General features: G+C 41.0%; 1 protein-coding gene across 2 annotated transcripts in view; it reads right to left on the bottom strand.

Annotated features, from left to right (window-relative positions):
- Positions 1–17,439, bottom strand: part of Trim36 (tripartite motif containing 36) — a 34,095-nt gene extending 16,656 nt beyond the window's left edge. The window contains exons 1-4 of one of the 2 annotated variants that reach the window (XM_048419525.3): positions 17,143–17,439; positions 14,568–14,802; positions 6,688–7,013; positions 4,471–4,617 (exon numbers count right to left, since the gene is read on the bottom strand). In XM_048419525.3, the coding sequence (XP_048275482.1) occupies positions 4,471–4,617; positions 6,688–7,013; positions 14,568–14,802; positions 17,143–17,169 (735 nt within the window). In that variant the 5' untranslated portion in view covers positions 17,170–17,439. Of the gene's footprint in view, positions 1–4,470; positions 4,618–4,773; positions 4,939–6,687; positions 7,014–14,567; positions 14,803–17,142 lie in introns of those variants that run through there. The other variant, XM_085699906.2, reaches the window with a different exon arrangement.
- Positions 17,440–17,883: the final 444 nt, after the last annotated feature.

Here is a 17,883-nt window from a genome sequence, read left to right as displayed (position 1 = left end):
CTATGCAAGTGTGCTACTTGAAAAAGAACCCACAAGGATACACATTCAAGCTACTGTCTTAAGTTATTTTCTCCTTGATGTGATAATACAACGAAAAACAACACTTAAGGGAAGGAAGATTTAATTTGGTTCAATTTGAGAGGACACAAATTCATGAGGTCAGTAAGGGCACAGTGGCCAGGGCAGCCAGGGCATTCAGAAGTTGTGGCAGCAGGAGCCGTGTTGATGAACCCGGAGTAAGAGCTCTGCTAACACCCACATGGGCTATAACTATAAGACCCCACACTTCCTCTAGCTCAGCTTCATCATCTCCTAAAGGTTCCACAATCTTCCAAGCGGGGGAACAAATGTTCAAACATTTGAGTCTCTTTGAGGGCATTTTACAATCAGACCAAAAGTACCACCATGTTGGAAAAGACCTGTGCTACCAGCACTTATAATAATGACAAGCGCTAACTCCTTTAGCGACTGTGACAACAATGTTCACCAAAAAAAAGGCGTGAGCTGTATCTCCCTCTCCCTAAAATACAAATGCTACCCCCAAGTACTTCCCTCAGCAGTGGGGCCTATTTAGAGGGATGTTTGCATTTTCTACTTCTCTGAGTTCCCACCATTAACAAATTGTCAAACAAGATATCCTTAGAAATCTATGAAAATAATAATTCACGAGAAACTATCAAAAACTCCCCAGGAAACATCCTTCAGTGACATGTTCCCAAAGTTCTGTATCTGTGGTTGTAGAATGAGCAACCTAAAGTAAGACTACGCCACATCAAAAGCTTAGTGAGAAAACTGTACAATGAGGTGAGAAGCTAAGAAGGTTCTAGAAGGGCTTTGACTTCCCAACAGTGGGGAGGCTTGGTGACTGAGGTGTGGTAAGACCAGGAGACAGGCACTGAGCATGTGTCTTTTCAGGACACACCAAAACCAAAAAGCCTAGTGGGTCAAAATGGTGAATAGGAATCTCTGCAGACTCTCTCAGGTGCCCCTCCGGAAGACTAAGGGCAGGCCATCACAGCCTGCTGTGGGGGAAAAGGGTTCCACTTTGAGCTCATGTCTATGTCAATAGAAGTCAAACAAGTCACAGGGGAAAAATACCCCAGCCTCAGCTAACAAAACTGCTGAGAGGGAATCATTCTCAGATCCAGGTATTAACTGGTTAAGCCAGTTTCTCCAAAAGTGCAATCTGTTTCCAGAATTCGGAACACACCTTCACAAACAACATGACACGAACTAAAACACAGATAAGAAACCTGGTGTTCACTTCAGCAGATTCAGCAAACAGTAGACACAAGACAAATGCAAGGCTGCCCTTCTATGATGCTCACTTCTCTAGCTGTAACGCCCAACTGACCAAAATAAGAAATGATACTGTGTCTTTGAGGTGTGTAGCCAGTCTCCTTCAGGTTAAATCTAAAGCCAAGTATAGAGAAGATTGGTTACTTTTAGCAAATGACAAATCTAAACAATTAGTTTCTAAATTGGAAAGTGTATTATGTAATATTTTTAAGTTTTAAATATATAAGAAAGAAATTAATGTACAATGTAAAAGATAGTTATGCTACTATGTGTATATTCTTCATCCAGTTTCCTGAAAAAACCTCTTCAAAAGTCCTTTGTTTCTAAAATGAAAGTTGTTTTTATTTTTTTTAACAAGCTAATGAGGCAAGAGGCAGCTGGCTTCAGGATGCGAGCTGCTTACCAAAAACAGGGAGGCATGATTAGACATCTAAGATTCAGTCCTACCTCCCAACCTCCAGGGACAAGAAGTCCCAAAGTGAAGGATCAGCAACTGTCAATGGCTTAATCAACCGTGTCTATCGATGAAGCTTCCATAAAAATTCAGAGAGGGTTTAGAACTTCCATATGGCAGCACCCTTGGAGTTCTCAGAGCGCCCAACCTGAGGGAGTGGCAGCCCACGCCCTTCTAACATCCCTCATCCTGTGTATCGCTTTATCAGCACCTGGTGCAATATCCTGCATGTTAAATTGTTGTTTGTGTTTTCCTGAGTTCTGTGATTTTCTCAAACAAAATAATTAGACCTAAGAAGAGTGAACTAAACTTCTTTTTACAGCCATGTGATCAAAGACAAAAAAAAAAAAAAAAAAAAAAAAAAAAACACCTGACATGGAGTTTGCAGCAGACCTGGGGACTGGCCCTTCACCTACAGGACCCCCAGCTAGCAACTGCTGCTATAGAATCCGTTGCTTGCTTACTAATGTCATGTGAGGTCACAGAAGCCTTCTACGTAGGCATGGTAATACATTCTGTAAATGACCACTTGGGAAGTAGAGGCAGGAGTATCACGGCAAATTTGAGGCCAGTCTGGTTTACACAGCAAGACACTGTCTCAAACAAACAAAAACCAACCAGCAAACAAAATGTCTTCTGCGTTGCTTGTTGTGGGTTCAGAGAACAGAGGAGAAAGATGAATTTATGGATAGTTTTTCCAACACAGTAGCTTTACTCTAACATCAAAGACAATACAAGAAATAAAAACTGGAATTGATTACATGAAATTAAACCAATTAGAAATCAAAACTTTTACAAATGTGGTAAATTACAAATTGTGCTATGTGAAGCTGACAGAGGCGTGATGAAGTGACAAAAATAGATTTGACTTCCCACTTGAAAGAACCAAGCGCAACATCTGGAATCTCTCTATATATACCAGACGATGGAAACAAGAGAAGCCTGACTATCCTGGCCTGCTGTCTGCAGAATCTAGGGCTGGAGGCAGAGAACTCAAATGGACCCCAGCATCTCCCATGAGCGTAAGTGATGAAGCTGGGAGTTAAGGGAGTCGGGGCTTCTAAAGCCTAAAGCCACAGAGAAAAGCAGAAAGGGGGAAACATGCAGAGGGATATACAAGACTAAACACAGTCACCCAGGTCTGAGGTCAAGAGAAGTTCCAGAAATGATTAAAGTTCACACAAGCTGGGAGTAATGTACTCCCCACAATCCAGACCTCCAACCCCGAAAACAAGAGCTTCTCGAGGAGGTAGAAGAATCACCAAAGGGTTTACCTCCAAAGTCAGGCTGATAGACCTAAAACCAAATGCTTCCCTGCCCTGCCAGGCAAGGCTGAAAATAGGGCATAACTAAAAATACCTTGTAACCCACCAAAAACGTTCAGCTGGCCAGTTTTCTGCCAACTTGGCACAAACAAGAATTCATCTAGGAAGAGGAAACCTCAGTTGAGAAAATGCACCACCAGCTTGGACTGTGGGGAAGACTGTGGGGCACTCTCTTGACCAGTGATTGACAGGGGAGGGCCCAGCCCACTGTGGGTGGAGCCACCCTTGGGCAGGTGGTCCTGGCTGCTAAGAAGCCAGGCCGCAGCCAGCGTTCTTCCATGTCCTCTGCTCCAGCTCCTACCTCCAGCTTCCTCTCCCTCGTGAGTTCCTGATTTCTTCAGTGATAGACTGTTTATTTGGAAGTATAAGATGAAAGAAACCCTTTCCTCCTCAAATTGTTTTTGGCCATTGTGTTTTACCACAGCAAGAGAAACCCTAACTAAGACACCAGGCAAGCAAAGGGGCAGAAAAATAAAAGGTGTAATGGCCAAACCTGCCCATTACACAGACATATGACACAATTTATGTATACGGCTCTACATGTAGGATAATCTACATACATACCGTTAAAGGGAACAATTAAAATAAAAGGGAAATAAGATAATTAAGCTGGATTAACTCCTTTAACACCACTGTTTATAGCAGAAAAGGAATGAAATAAACCACACTACTGCCCGCACTGCTACAGAGCATCAAATCTGAAAATTCCCAGAAGCCTTCTACCTTTGCACCTGGAAGATCAATAATGAACACTGAACTTTTGGGGGATCCTAACAGTGCCCCTCATACTTCAAAACTAGCTGTGCAAGGCTTTAGCCCAGACTCAGAAAAACTAATACTCTTAAGTTATTTAAATATATGTAATTTTTAATAATTATATGATACATCTGCATATAATAATTATATATAATCACATAACTATATAATCATATAATCATATAATTTTTATATTTTATAAATACAACTTATCATATATGATAATGTATTATATTATATATTTATATAATATACATAAATCATATAAAAGTAGTTTTATATAATTTATATATAATAATTACATACTTTTAAATAATTACATACTAAGTTCTACGTTACACTGTTAACTGTAAAATAGATTACATTATAAAAACTTAATCATGAAATCACCAGGTATCAAAACCTACTTCCAGGGCTGGAGAGATGGCTCAGCAGTTAAGAGCACTGGCTACTCTTTCAAAAGACCTAGGTTTGATTCCCAGCACCCATAGTGAGGGTGACAACCCTGGGTAACCCCAGTCCCGGGAATCAGGCACTGCACACACATGGTACACAGACATACTTTCAGGTAAAACATCCATAAACATTAAATAAAATGAAAAAATGTAAACTCACTTCTAAAATGGTAAGTCATACCTTTAGGGTTTTGTAAGCAGTGCTCATGGTGGTCACCCGGTGGTTGGAATGGTTCCCACCCAGCTTACAGAGGTGGCAGACCGGCCTTCTGCACAGCTCACAGTACATGTTTATCCTCTCGGTCTCGTGTTCGGGGCACATTAAAATCTATTGAATAAAAACACACAGGCAGTTAGAGATTCAGGTTTCAAGTCACGCATGTCCCCCAACATAAATATTTGCTATATAAAATAAATAAAAAGCCATATAGGTGAATAAAAGTATAAAAAGTAAAAATATGTCACATGAAAACTCTAGAATTACCATTTTTAAATCTGAAGGCTCAAACCATTAGTACACAGATGTTATTTCCCCGAACCATGGTGGGAAGATCATTCATTTCCACAGGACCCGAGTAGAGAGAACGCTTAAACCAGCTAGAGAGGGACTCCCAGCACATTCATTAAACACGTCTTACTGAGCATCTCTACAAGGCATCAGAAAACCTGAAGAGACTCTATGGCCTGTTGCTAAGAGGGCTTGGAGGGCTTTGTGATGTAAGCACCCAACAGGCCAGCTCCACAAGCCCCGCACTCAATGCCCAGAAGCATCTCCTGAGGAAACAGTCACACTTATACTAAGTCTATGAACTAGCATCATGGATACACTTAAATTGTTCATAAAATGTTGCTTCCATTCAGAAGCAAGTACTTAGGAAGTATGTTGATGAAAGTTGTTCATGATTTCAAGAGACTGGATGTTAGGCAGCTTTAACTGCTCTGACACACTAGGAAAAAATGACCAATATGCAAAGTCCTATGACCATACAGCTTCAGGGGAGACAAAAGTGGAAAAAGCTTTAATGTTTCAGAATGTCCAGGTTCCTAATTGTCAAAACCATATGCATTTTTTAAAGTAGGAACTTAAGCTCCCATTGAAAGAAGTACAGTGAGTTCAACTGGAGGTGAATATTCTCTAGCATAAGGGACGGCGTAGAAGAGTTACACTATACGGGCTGACACAAATGAATGGCTGGAAGGAGACCTTTTCCTAATTATTCATATTCCTTTGGCGTACTTCACCAGTATTTTGTGGTTGCAAATTAGAGGCTTATGACTCATTTGCATTCCAAATTCTACAGAGTACTCAGCTTCTAAGAACCTAGTCCTCACGGAGCTCTTTATCACCTGTCCTTTCAGGATGGAATAGTATCAATGCAATCTCTCAGACGAAGCACTAACTCTTGGAGTCATACATTTAAAAAAAAATCAAAGGCCTTAGCAGTTAGGGTGAGACAAACATTGTAAAAGGGAATTCAGGTTGGTAAATCTGTTGAGACTAACAGTTTTGAGGAAAGGGTCTTTTGGAACATGGGGACAAAGAAATATCTTTTAATCTTTCAGATCTGTGTGACGTAAGCATTATTTGGTGAATATTTTGTAATGATTTTTTAAAAGATTTTATATCTTATTTTAAGTTATTTGCATGTCTGAATATGTGTTGGATATGTGAACATTAGTGTTCACATTAGGGGGACAGGAGAGAGAATTGGATTCCTAGGAACTGAGACTGCAGCAGTCCCCTGTGGGTGGTGGAAACCAAACTTGGGTCCTTTGCTAACAGTAGGAAATCTTAACCACTGAGGCATCTCTCTAGGTTCGAAATAATTTTTAAGATTTACATATGAAATTATTACACATTTAAGGTTTCATGATTAAGAATACTATTATATTTCCATATTCATACCAGTTACTAAATTATAAAGAAGAACAGCTTTATGCTCGGTGGTGGTGGCACACACCTTTAATCCCAGCACTTGGAAGGCAGAGGCAGGCCAATCTCTGAGTTTGAGGGCACCGTAATCTACAGAACAGCACCCTAATCTACAGAACAGGCTACACAGAGAAACCCTGTCTTGGGATCAGGGGGGGAAGGAGCAACAAGAAGTTTAAAGGCATCCATGATGAGTGGTGGTGGTGCACTCATGTTTTACTCAACATAGATCATACATAGATCTTGCAGTTCTGGTGAGCTTTACTAAGCAGACCATCCAGAATGCTTGAGAAATGTGAGGGCCACCTAACAGAGTGCGCAAGCGCGGCGTCTCACGCTGTAATTATTCTTCCCTGACAGGAAAGCTTCAGCTAACAAAACACATCGCAATTATGTTATCCAATCAAATCTTCCTGCCTCCAGACCCCGGCCTCTTCTCCCATGATGTTTTGTACCCTAACTTACCTTGGGTCTGAAATTAGTGGTGGGGCCCACGTACTCATGCTGGGCTTTTACCGTACCCCAAGGGTGATAAATTTTGAAGCATTCATTGCAGTAGCTTGCGCTACAGTCCATGCAGCTCTTTGTGGATTCCTGGGGCGGCGGTTTACAAAGGTCACACATAATGGCCGTGGCTGCCCTAGCGGCCTGTCGGTATCGCTCAACAATCGTCTCCAAAGTGAAATTGCGAAATAGGCCGCTGACTCCCCGCTCTCCAAGATCCACATCATGCTCACAGCCAGGACAAGGAAACGTAGTTGGTCTTGGGGTCAGTGAATTACGCTTCCAGCCTGTGTAGTCAGTAAGGCTTCATTCAGTTACATCATACATGATTAAAATGTAGAGTTGTGGTCTAGAACGTCTACAATAACAACTATTCCACGTGGCTCCATCTGCATTCTGAAAATGCTTTTGTAAACAAATAAGCTAACTTTGTATATAAAAGACAAGTTCAAATTATTAAAGGTTATCATATTTACTTTTAATATGAAGAGAAAAATAATCTTTTACTTTTTTACTTTTACTTTTCTTCTTAAAAGTAAAGAAGAAGAGAAAAATAATCTATAATAAATTGAACACAAACCTGCATTAAGCTAAACACAGACATGGAGACAAAACGTCTACCAACAGTACTTCATAGGATATTTTTACTTTATAGAGTAATTTTATATAATTAAGACCTCCAGTTAATTTTATATATCATATCCAAAGTTATAAAGTGAATACCATCTTAGCTGACTGGGGAGAAATGGAAGAAAAGGGGCCTTAACCAGAGTGCATGACTCAGCATGCTCACTGTCACCCCGTGACTGTTGAAACTGCTAACCTATGCACACACTTGTGCACTTCTGTTAGACTGTACTTCCATCACACACTCAAAGGAACGGGGGAATCACACGTTTTAAGAATCATCACCACAGAATGTTTCCCATCGTAGCACTGTTTCAACTGGGAAAACTCAGGGGGAGAGAGCAGAAGGTAATTGAATGTGATCTAAAGGAGAGTGAAGAACACATTCAGAGACTTGAAATTTAATAACTCTAAGAGGGACCAACCATGGGACCTGAAAGAAAGAATCATTAAGATTATTTAATTCAGTACCAAGATGCATTGCATATGATTTTTTAATATATAAAATAGAATAAATGACCTTAACCATTAGAATTTTTTGTTCAGTGTGGTCATCCTGATCTTAATAAGTCAAGAAACCAAAGTATGGCAGACCTTACCTGCTGGTCCGGAGAAATGCAAAGCTGTCTGTTTTTAATACGAGTGGACAAATACTTACTTAAAACTTTCTTAGAGTATGAAATCTTAGTTGCCCACAAAATACACAAAGGAACTTCTTAATCTTCAGCCTTTCTTCATACTATCACATCCAATACCAAAAATTAATGGGTAAAGTCAGTATATTCTATTTGGCAAAGATCTTTAAGTAGCTACATTAATATTGCCCTTGAAATGACAGTCGTCTAAAAATAATATCTTAAAAGACGCCTGGTATAACACCACAATAGGTGAAACTTCACAGATAGCCCAAAGTATTATTTATAATAATGACTTTATGGCATGCAAAGTGTCACTGGATCCCAAAAGCAACTAATGTAAACCATGCACAGAATTTTTAATATTTCCATTTAATGACATTTTAGCCTTAACATTTTTAAACATGAATTATATAAAAGGAAACGCCCCACAAACTTGAAAATCCTACTTGGTATATTTCTGTAGTAATTTTAAAAGCATGCAGTACAGCCCAGGATGCTTCACACCACAGCAGGCATGTAATGAAATAAGTGCAAGGCTAGTTAAAACAAAACAAAACACACATGCCAATGGAAACGTCAAAAACCAAGCCAAACAATCCCAAAAGTCAAATGGTGCAGTGGTCAAGTTTTAAAAAATGGAAATTCACATGTAATTTAACTAGATGGACATTTAAATGAAGTAATAACCAATCTCTGTAGTCTATGTGAAAAGCAATATAGGTCTTGTGAAGGTTGTAACCAATTAAGTAGCGATATGAAACAAAATCATGAAAACTAAATTATGTTTTAATAGGTATGCTGGTGATACCCAAATTTTGGTTGTTTTCATGTTTAGAAATGACAAAAAGTGTTCACTTTCCTTTTCTGCATTCTTCTTATCTTAATTTTAATGGTGAAAATAAAAGTTTTTATGAAACATCACACTGGCCCTCTAAGATGAGATAAAATGTGGAATTTAACACCTGAGTAATTTTCAAGGAACTTATTCAAACAGGTATCTTGGCTGTTTTTCTAATCTGATCTCATGAGGCTCTCAAATCTTATGAGTGCTAACTTTCATTTCATCTGTCATATGCTTTTACCATTATTTTCATAAAATATTATATTCATAGAAACAAAGAGAGCTGACAGCTCTAAGGATATCCTAGAAAGTAAACCCCATGGGGAAAAAAGTCCGACACCAAGCTAAAAGGAAGATATATCAAAGTCAGCTTTCAATAGCTGTGCTAAAAGGGCCATGAGGCCAGATGGCTGGTGAAATCTAAATTTAAGATAATTAAATTTTCACTTTTTTGGTTGCAACAGCCATAGTTCAAATTCTCAAGAGTACTTGAGACTAGTGGACACCATATACACCATAAAGTGTAGAGTTGAATATTTCTCGTAGAGAAGGTTCTTTTCACGTAGTATTTCTCTACAGTATGGTGCAATATGGGGAGAGAGGGACTAACCAAATGATGATTGGGAAGGCTAAGTAATGCCAACCAAGCAGCAGCCCCACGGCTGTGGACTTAGTATTCGTACTTTATGTAAATACTCTCAACTCACACATCTTTGCTTCAAATGCACAGTAAGCAAACATCAAGGCACGATTTTAAAATAAAGAAGAGCCATCTCAGTCTATACTTTATCACTCAACTATCAAGAAAAATAAATGCAAAAACAAATCTAAATATTAAAAATAATAAAAATATTTTTAAAATATTAAATATTTAAAAACAAATGCAAGAGAATCAATTCGCACCACATTGCAAACTGCTGCAATTGTACCCTCTCCCATATTCTGGCCGTAACACCTTCCTGTTCTTGCTCCTGTCCAATTGGTAAGATGCCGTTGAACTTCCCAGGAAGTGAAGGGAACAGAAAAGGGATAACATTTCTCTACCAAAGATCATTACCAGAATTTGACTAAAAAGTTGTCCGTTTTACTTTAAAGGTCAACTGTAGTGAAAAGGAAAAGGGAGGAGTGGGGAGGCTGGAATGTTTCACACAGCATCACATAGTCCAAAGCCTTAAAAAGCTGTGTACATGACCCATGAATGGGTAAGACCTCCATGTTAAAACTCTGGTGGGACACAGGTTAAAACACAACAAAGATACTTATTTGCATAAAACATGCAGAGAGAGTGATAATACAAAAATTGACAACTTTTAGACAAAATTTTTTAAAATATTTAGTTAACCTTACCACTGTGACATGTTAAATTACATTATAGTCTAATTGAATGTAAAAAGATTTCTCAGTACCACACACTAAAAAACAAAATTGTGTGTGTGCAGGAGTCATTGTGACAGACATCCTTAAAAACATCAGAAATTTCACTCTGCTGACCTTTAAGTCATGTCGGTACAATTTGTTTACTTTCTACATAATTTTGAAGACTTGACCACTGGTGTTAGAGAAACTCTAGATACATTAGAGACTTTAAATCTAACACCACACTGCCTGCGGCCGCAAAAGCAATAAAGCGCTTTTTCTACCTCTCCACCCCAAAGATCTCCGTGGTGATGCTGTGGACAATGAACAGAAAGCTGGATTTAGAATTCCATTCCAAAGAGAATAGTCACATCTTGTCAACAAAAGATAAAGAACTGACTATGTCCTGCACAGAGTACAATTACTGAATCAACAGTAAATATGTGTTTTTCCTGACACATAGGGTTTTTACAAAGCCAGCAATATAAAAGAGTCGATCCATCGTATGGAATTAGGCTCCATCACTGCTGGCAGCACCAGAGAGACATACACTTACTCCTACAGACTTGTGTTTTTAAACAACCTCATGTCTGGCAACTGTTAGAAAAACAAAGTAAATTCAAGTTATCTTTTGACTTTCTGCTAAACTAAAAACTTATAAATTCAGTATCTCTGATAACTGGAAAATACAAATTGGAGGGGAAAATTACACACATATGATCAGAAATACACAAGACAGCTTTTCTGTTCATACACTTGAATATGTAACTGACACACACAGAAACCTTACTCTTTCAAAGCACCCTTTCATTAAAAAATCCATTAAATGTAAATGGCAATATTATTTCAGTGACATAAATGAGCCACAGTACAACATATTTTTAAATTTTCTTGTAGCCACAATAAAAGTTTAAAAACCAGTAAAATTAGTTTGATTATTTAACCCACTATATCCAAGATATCATCTCAAAATGTAATAAATATAAAAAGCATTAAATCTCTACCTGTGCTATCCTAAAGTCTCTGAACTCCAATAAGCAGTTCATATTTACAGCACATCAATCAGAAAAGTCCTATTCCAAGCATTTCACAGCTGGTGTCTAATATACGGGGCAGCCTAGGGTCTAATTCTTCAGTAAAAAATATCAATGGTAAAAAGTAATTTTTAGAAATATATTCCTTCCACATACATTGCTTTGAACAGGGTTTCTGACTTCCTTTAGTGTGTCTTATCATTTTTGCCCATAATGAAAAATATTGTTATATCTGTAATACAGTGACACCTGGCTGTTTAAAACTGGTGACCATATAGAAGATGGTCCTTCAATTCGTGATCACTGACTCACAAGCAAAGCCTTTAGAAATTGCCACAATTGGAATAGTCTCACCTTCCAAGCCTCGCTAAGATGTATTTATGGGCATGGGGAGGGTGCCTGCCCATGGAGACCAGTCTAAGGTGTCACAGCCACTGAAGCCGAAGTTACAGGGGCTGTTACCTGCGATGGGGCTAGGAACCTTTCTGTAGCCATCCTTCTCCATCCAAGTTGAACATTCCTAGCACCCGTAGCCTTCAGAGAAAAGTTTGCAAACACTTTCAACTCCCTGCTTGGGGCATGACTCAGCTGCACAGTAATCTTACAGGATGGGGAAGGGGCATATTTTAATCATTTTGTGTCTAATCTAGACAGTGGGGTATATGGTGAAATAGAATTCTTGTTCTAAAAAAAAGGTAAGTTTAACCATATTCCACTTCAGTCATGATGACATGCTTTGTGTGAGTCTAGTACCAAAAGGTTGTCACTCAACATCCATTCAACAAATATGCATCAAGCATATACAGAAAACTATGGGAAGCTTCTAAAAGCACTTATAGTTCTAATTTCATGTGAACCATACATGAGAATAATCAAATCCAGAGATTAAAAGACTAAGACACAGAACTTCATGAAAAATGTATATGAACACAATCTTAAGTAAAAATATTCCACTAGCTGTTTGTGTTTAATATTATTAATACACGGAAAGCAAGTTTTCCTCAATCAGTCAACAAAGGGATTCCCAACTGGCCAATGAAGACCTACTGATAGAAAACCAAATTTTATCTAATAAGAATGACTTCAACTCATCCCTCTCTGTCTTTCTATCCCTCAGGGTGTCAGATTCTGGCAAAGAGAAAATAATAAAAAGTTCTAACCTCACAATGAGCATAACCCTCTCTGTCCTCAAACACTCTCAATTTGCCCAGTCAACATCACTGGTGTGTGTGTGTGTGTGTGTGTGTGTGTGTGTGTGTGTTAACTGTCTTCTGGAGAGTTAGTGATAGCAGTCAAAGAAAAATGCATGGCCCAGTAGTTAAGAATACTTATTATTTTTGCAGAAGTCCCAGACTCAGTTCCCAGCATTCACATGGCAGTTCACAACCATATCTAGCTCGAGTCCTAGGGAAGGCAACACTCTTTTCAGACCCCCTCAGACACCAGGTATACACGTGGTGCACAGATATAGCATACAGGCAAAACACATACAAGGTACACATACATAACAGGCAGGCACAGTACTCATACATATAAAATAATATATACATATATATTTAAAAAGCAGTGGTATAATATATATATGTATGTGTATGTATATATATATATATATATATATATATATATATATATATATATATACTCTGATGGGGTAGGTACATGGATATAAATTCTGAACAAAGAGACTTCATTGCATAAAGCAGGCCACAAAAAGATGATACTCTTTAACTGAAAGCTTAGAAAGAGATGTTTTTCTGAAAAACTCACAAGATTAAAAAGTGACCCCTGTCCTATCAGTGGGAGAAGTTGAGAAGAGTAGACAAAAGGTTTAAAGATGAAATTTCAAAGCCCAAACTGCTCAGAGTAGAAGCTCTGAAGCCCAGAACTTTTGGATGCTCGCACACACTCCTTTTATAAAGACCATGCTTAACATGAGGCTATGGTCATCAATGATTTTAAAAGAATTTCAGGGGCTGGCGAGATGGTTCTGTGGTTAAGAGCATTGGCTGTTCCTCCAAAAAACCCGGGCTCAATTCCCAGGACCCACATGGTAGCTCACAACTGTTTGCAGTTTCAGTTCTAAAGGATTTGGCATCCTTACACAGACATGCATGTAGGCAAAACATCAATACACATAAAAATGAATAGATTAAAAACAGAATTTCAGCAGTTGCTGTGATTGTAAGTCAATTTTTTTTATTTATTTATTATGTATATAGTATTCTTAGTATTCTGCATGTATGCCTGCAGGCCAGAAGAGGGCACCAGACCCCATTACAGATGGTTGTGAGCCACCATGTGGTTGCTGGGAATTGAACTCAGGACCTTTGGAAGAGCAGGCAATGCTCTTAACCACTGAGCCATCTCTCCAGTCCCTGTAAGTCAATTTTGATCCACATCATCCCTGCAATTGTGTTCAGAGGCCACACTGTCTTGACAGGAAACCAGAAAATGTTGAGCTGTGATACAAAATGTACACTATGTGTCGTTAGATGTGTGCAGATTCTAGTACTCATGATAGTCAAGACCCTTATTTTGGGGAGATGACAGGTTCTCATGCATCCTCAGCTGTCCTTGAAACCATAGATCCTCCTCCCTCCATCTCCCATGGGTTGACACAGAGGCATGTGCCACCACGCCCTGCCAAAACACTTACTTAAAAAAAAAAAAAAAGAATTTCAAGTGACTGATGAAAACAAGATTCTCAGGTAGAATGATACCACATAATCTGATCTGCTCTAAATGTTCTCTAAAGGCTGAAGAGATGGTTCAGCAGTTAAAGAGCACCAGCTGCTCTCCCAAGCACCCGCATGATGATTTCTATCCAACTATAACTCCAGACTCAAGGGGATCTGACGCCATCTTCTGGCTTCAGCAGATACTGCAGACACATGGTGCATAGAATACATTGAAACACACATAAAACAAAATGAATAAAATCTAAAAAAATAAAAAAGCTTTTAGAAGTAACCATTCTGTAGTCCCATTCTTAATACCATTCTGCAGTATTTATTGTACATTAACTTGATAGATTCTTCCCTAGTAGTCCAATCATTCATTATTCTACCACTATCAAGGACATCACAGAGTTAGAATATCACCTAAAATAAAGGCAGGCACAGTTAATAAGCAGTTTAGCACAAACTGAGTATTCAATAGCCATCTTAAGTGCCTATCAAAAAATGAAAGTCCATTTTGACGTTTTAAATGGGGAGTTGGTCTTAACTCGTTCACTTGGGGGGAAAACCAGCAGCAATAACTTCCCTTCCACAGTTATAACTGAACCTCTATCTATAAGCTCTCCCTGCCCCACCGATGGCATATGAGTCAGGCTTTCCCACATACCTGGTCTGCTAATCTTGTCAATTTTATCCATGCTAGGGGAGGTGAGCCGAAGCCGCGGGCTGCTCTGGTTGGAGTTGTCTGAGGCCACATCATTGAAGGAATCATCGAGAGACAGTAAGAGTTCCTTCACACACTTATGACAGATGCTGTGCTGGCAGGGGAGAATCAGCGGGTGTGTAAACAGCTCCTTGCATGCTGGGCAAATAAGCTCCTTTTCGATATTCTTAATAGTCACCTAAAGATGAAAACCAAAAGGCAAAGTCAAAAACTCTTAGTGTGTAAACGTGTCAGCATGCTCATCCATTTTGTGTGAGTACATGGGTTGGTTTTTCCAAATAAAAATTAAGAAAGAGACCTTAAAATCTGAACTTCCCTGACTTCTGTGTTAGTTAGGGCTTCTACTGCTGTGGGCAGAGACGTGATGACCACAACCACAGCAACTCCTGTAAACAAAACATTTAATTGGGCCCAGCTTACAACTTCAGAAGTTTAGCCATTATCTCTATGACAGTGTGCAGACAGACATGGTGTTGGAGAAGGAACTGAAAGGTCTACAACTTGATCTGCAGGTAACAGGAAGTGAACTGTGACACTGGGTGTGGCTTGAGCGTATATGAAACCTCAAACCCTGCGTCCACGGTGACATACTTCCTCCAGGAAGGCCACACCTCCTAATAGTGTGCCACTCCTTATGGGCCAAGCATTCAAACATGCGATTCTATGGAGGCCATATCCATTCAAACCACCACAACTGTGAAATCCTATACCACCAGACTCCCTTTAATATACAAGGCATGGGATTAAGAACTGATGATATAAGCCAACGGAAAGAGAAACACAAGAGTTTAAAAAGTTAATATAAAAATATTAGAGAACCATACCCTATCAAAAATCACAAGTGTCCAAATCACCAGGAACAAGTGTCTGATTTAGGACTCCAGCAAAATTCTAAAAGTGATCATTTTAAATTAAAAAAAAATTTTACTATGACACTAACCATCCTTCCTTAATACATTAACTCCAAGATAGCCAAATAGCAAGAGCTGACAAAAATAAACACCCAGACTAAGCCAGTGTGTTCAGGAAATCCTAACTGAATTCTATTTACAAGCTGGGTAACAGAGAATTTCTACATTAAATTTAACCATTTTTCAGGTGCTTTACTATAATGCTGCCAAAATGCTTCAGGCTCTATGCTCCATATCAATGCAGTTATCATAAAAGCATATCATGAATATTAAAAGGGTAGAGGGGACTAAAAGACTATTCCAAGAGCCTCCTTCCTTCAAACCTACAGGAATTCATCATTTCACCATTTTAAATATAAATTACTTTTGTCATCCTGAGACTTTAATGACAAGCTAACATTTTTAAAATCTCAGTCTTACACATTTTAAAAATCTCGATCTTATACATTTTAAAAATCTCAATCATTTCGTCTATTAGAAATATACAGAAAGTTTTTGGTTGGTTGGTTGGTTGGTTTGGTTTTACATTACGATTTCCCCACTGTAGCCCTGACTGTCCTCAGACTCAGACACCCACCTGGCTCTGCCTCCCGAGCGCTGGGTTAAAAAGTACTCAGAAAGTAAAATCTAATTTACTCCTTGTAATGAAATAAAAGTGTATGCTTACCTATGTCCCTCACCCCCCCCCACCCCCGCTGGTGACACAAAGGGCTTTAACAAACCCTGAGAGTCGCACCACAAACTGGCTTCATCATTGCCAGCAGATCTTTAACGCAGTGTGCCCTGAGGTACCGCAACTGTTTAAAAACGGCCCACAGCAGGCTACGATTTTTACGAACCTGGAAATATGACGGCCACACCCACAACGCACGCCAAAGATTACTGGATATTTGCGTTTTATCTCACTTCACCCAATATTACACTAATTCAAAGGAAAAAACTGTCCTGACTGCTCAAAATCGATTCTTGTTCCGCTTTACATATAAACAATACTATCAGTAAACTCCACCTCCTAGAGGGTTCTCTAGAAATCATTTCCATTTTTGCGCCTAAATTATTTGATTTCACTGGATATAAAATAATTCTTTCTTAAAAGAAAAATCAGTGTCTTTTTTTTTAACGTTTTTTGCGCTAAAACCAGGAGCAATGTGATGTGATAGCTCCCTCAAGCAGAGGAAACTTCAGGAGTCGAGCCTACCCGACCTCGGCGAAGAAAAGGCTTGGACTGCACAGCCGCAGGGGCCCCGGCCCCGCCCAGCGAGCAGAAGACTCGGCTCCCAGCCGGCGGCAGGCACCGCCGGGGTCCAGGAGGAACTCGAGCGCCCCTCGGGGCTCCAAACAAAGAGCGGCACGCTGGGTGCACGCGCCCTCCTCTCTAGCGCACAAGGCGCCCCAAAGCGACTACTTCTGCAGACTGAACCCCACGGAAGAGCCCTCCGTAGGGAGTCCACGGAGTGGCCAGGTGCGCCATACCCGGACCCGTGCTTCTCTCCCGCCCGGAGACCCCAAGGCCGACCCGCTCAAGGACAGAAAGAGGCGCGGAACAGTGGGACCGGCCCGGAGAGACAGCGGAGAGGAAGCGGGACCCCCGCGTCGCCGCCGCGCACCTGAGAGTCTGAGGCATCCCCCTCCATTGCAGCCCTCCGCCAGGTGTCATCAACCGCGGAAACGCGACAAGGTACAGAGGGCCCCAGCAGGATCTGGTGGGCGGGTCCCCGCGACAGCCCGGGAGTCTGAGGTCCGACCGGAGGGCAAGCTGGTCAGCCAGACCCGACCAGCGGCGAGGGACGGGCCGGCGCGGGCGAAAGCACGGGCAAGGGAGAGCGCGGTTGCTCCCTGCGAGGGCCCCGGGAGCCGCGAAACTCGGCCCGCTGCCGGCTGCGGCGGCTGCTCGCGCGGACTGCAGCTGGACCGGCCGCTAGGCGGAGACTGGGGCGGCGGCACGGGGCGGGGCCGGGAGGGGGGGGCCGTCGCCCGGGCAACGACGCGCCCGCACAAAGGAGGCGGGGCTAGTTGAGGCGTGGTCAGGGAGGGAGGGGCGGGGTTGACGCTCGTAGCCGCCGCCTCTCATGCTTTCGCTGGGACGCCTGGTAGCAGGGCGGCCCTGGGACGCAAGGGTCGCGCCCTGGCTCTGCGGCGCTTCTGTCCTTTTTGCTTGTTCTGTGGACTTTCGCAAAACGCGCGCGAAAACCCACAGATCCCGACGCTCCGATGCACTGAACAGTGAAGATCAGGGCAAGTGAGTCCCGCCCCGAGGCCAGCGCGAGACCCCGCCCACTCCTGCCACCACCCCTAGACCGCCTGGCCTAGGGGAAGTTCCCGGGTGGGTCCCCTAGTCTCGTCGCCTC

Source organism: Myodes glareolus, chromosome 13, assembly GCF_982192425.1.
Source record: "Myodes glareolus chromosome 13, mMyoGla1.1, whole genome shotgun sequence".
NCBI lineage: Eukaryota > Metazoa > Chordata > Mammalia > Rodentia > Cricetidae > Myodes > Myodes glareolus.
This window is presented reverse-complemented; position numbering and strand designations above follow the sequence as displayed.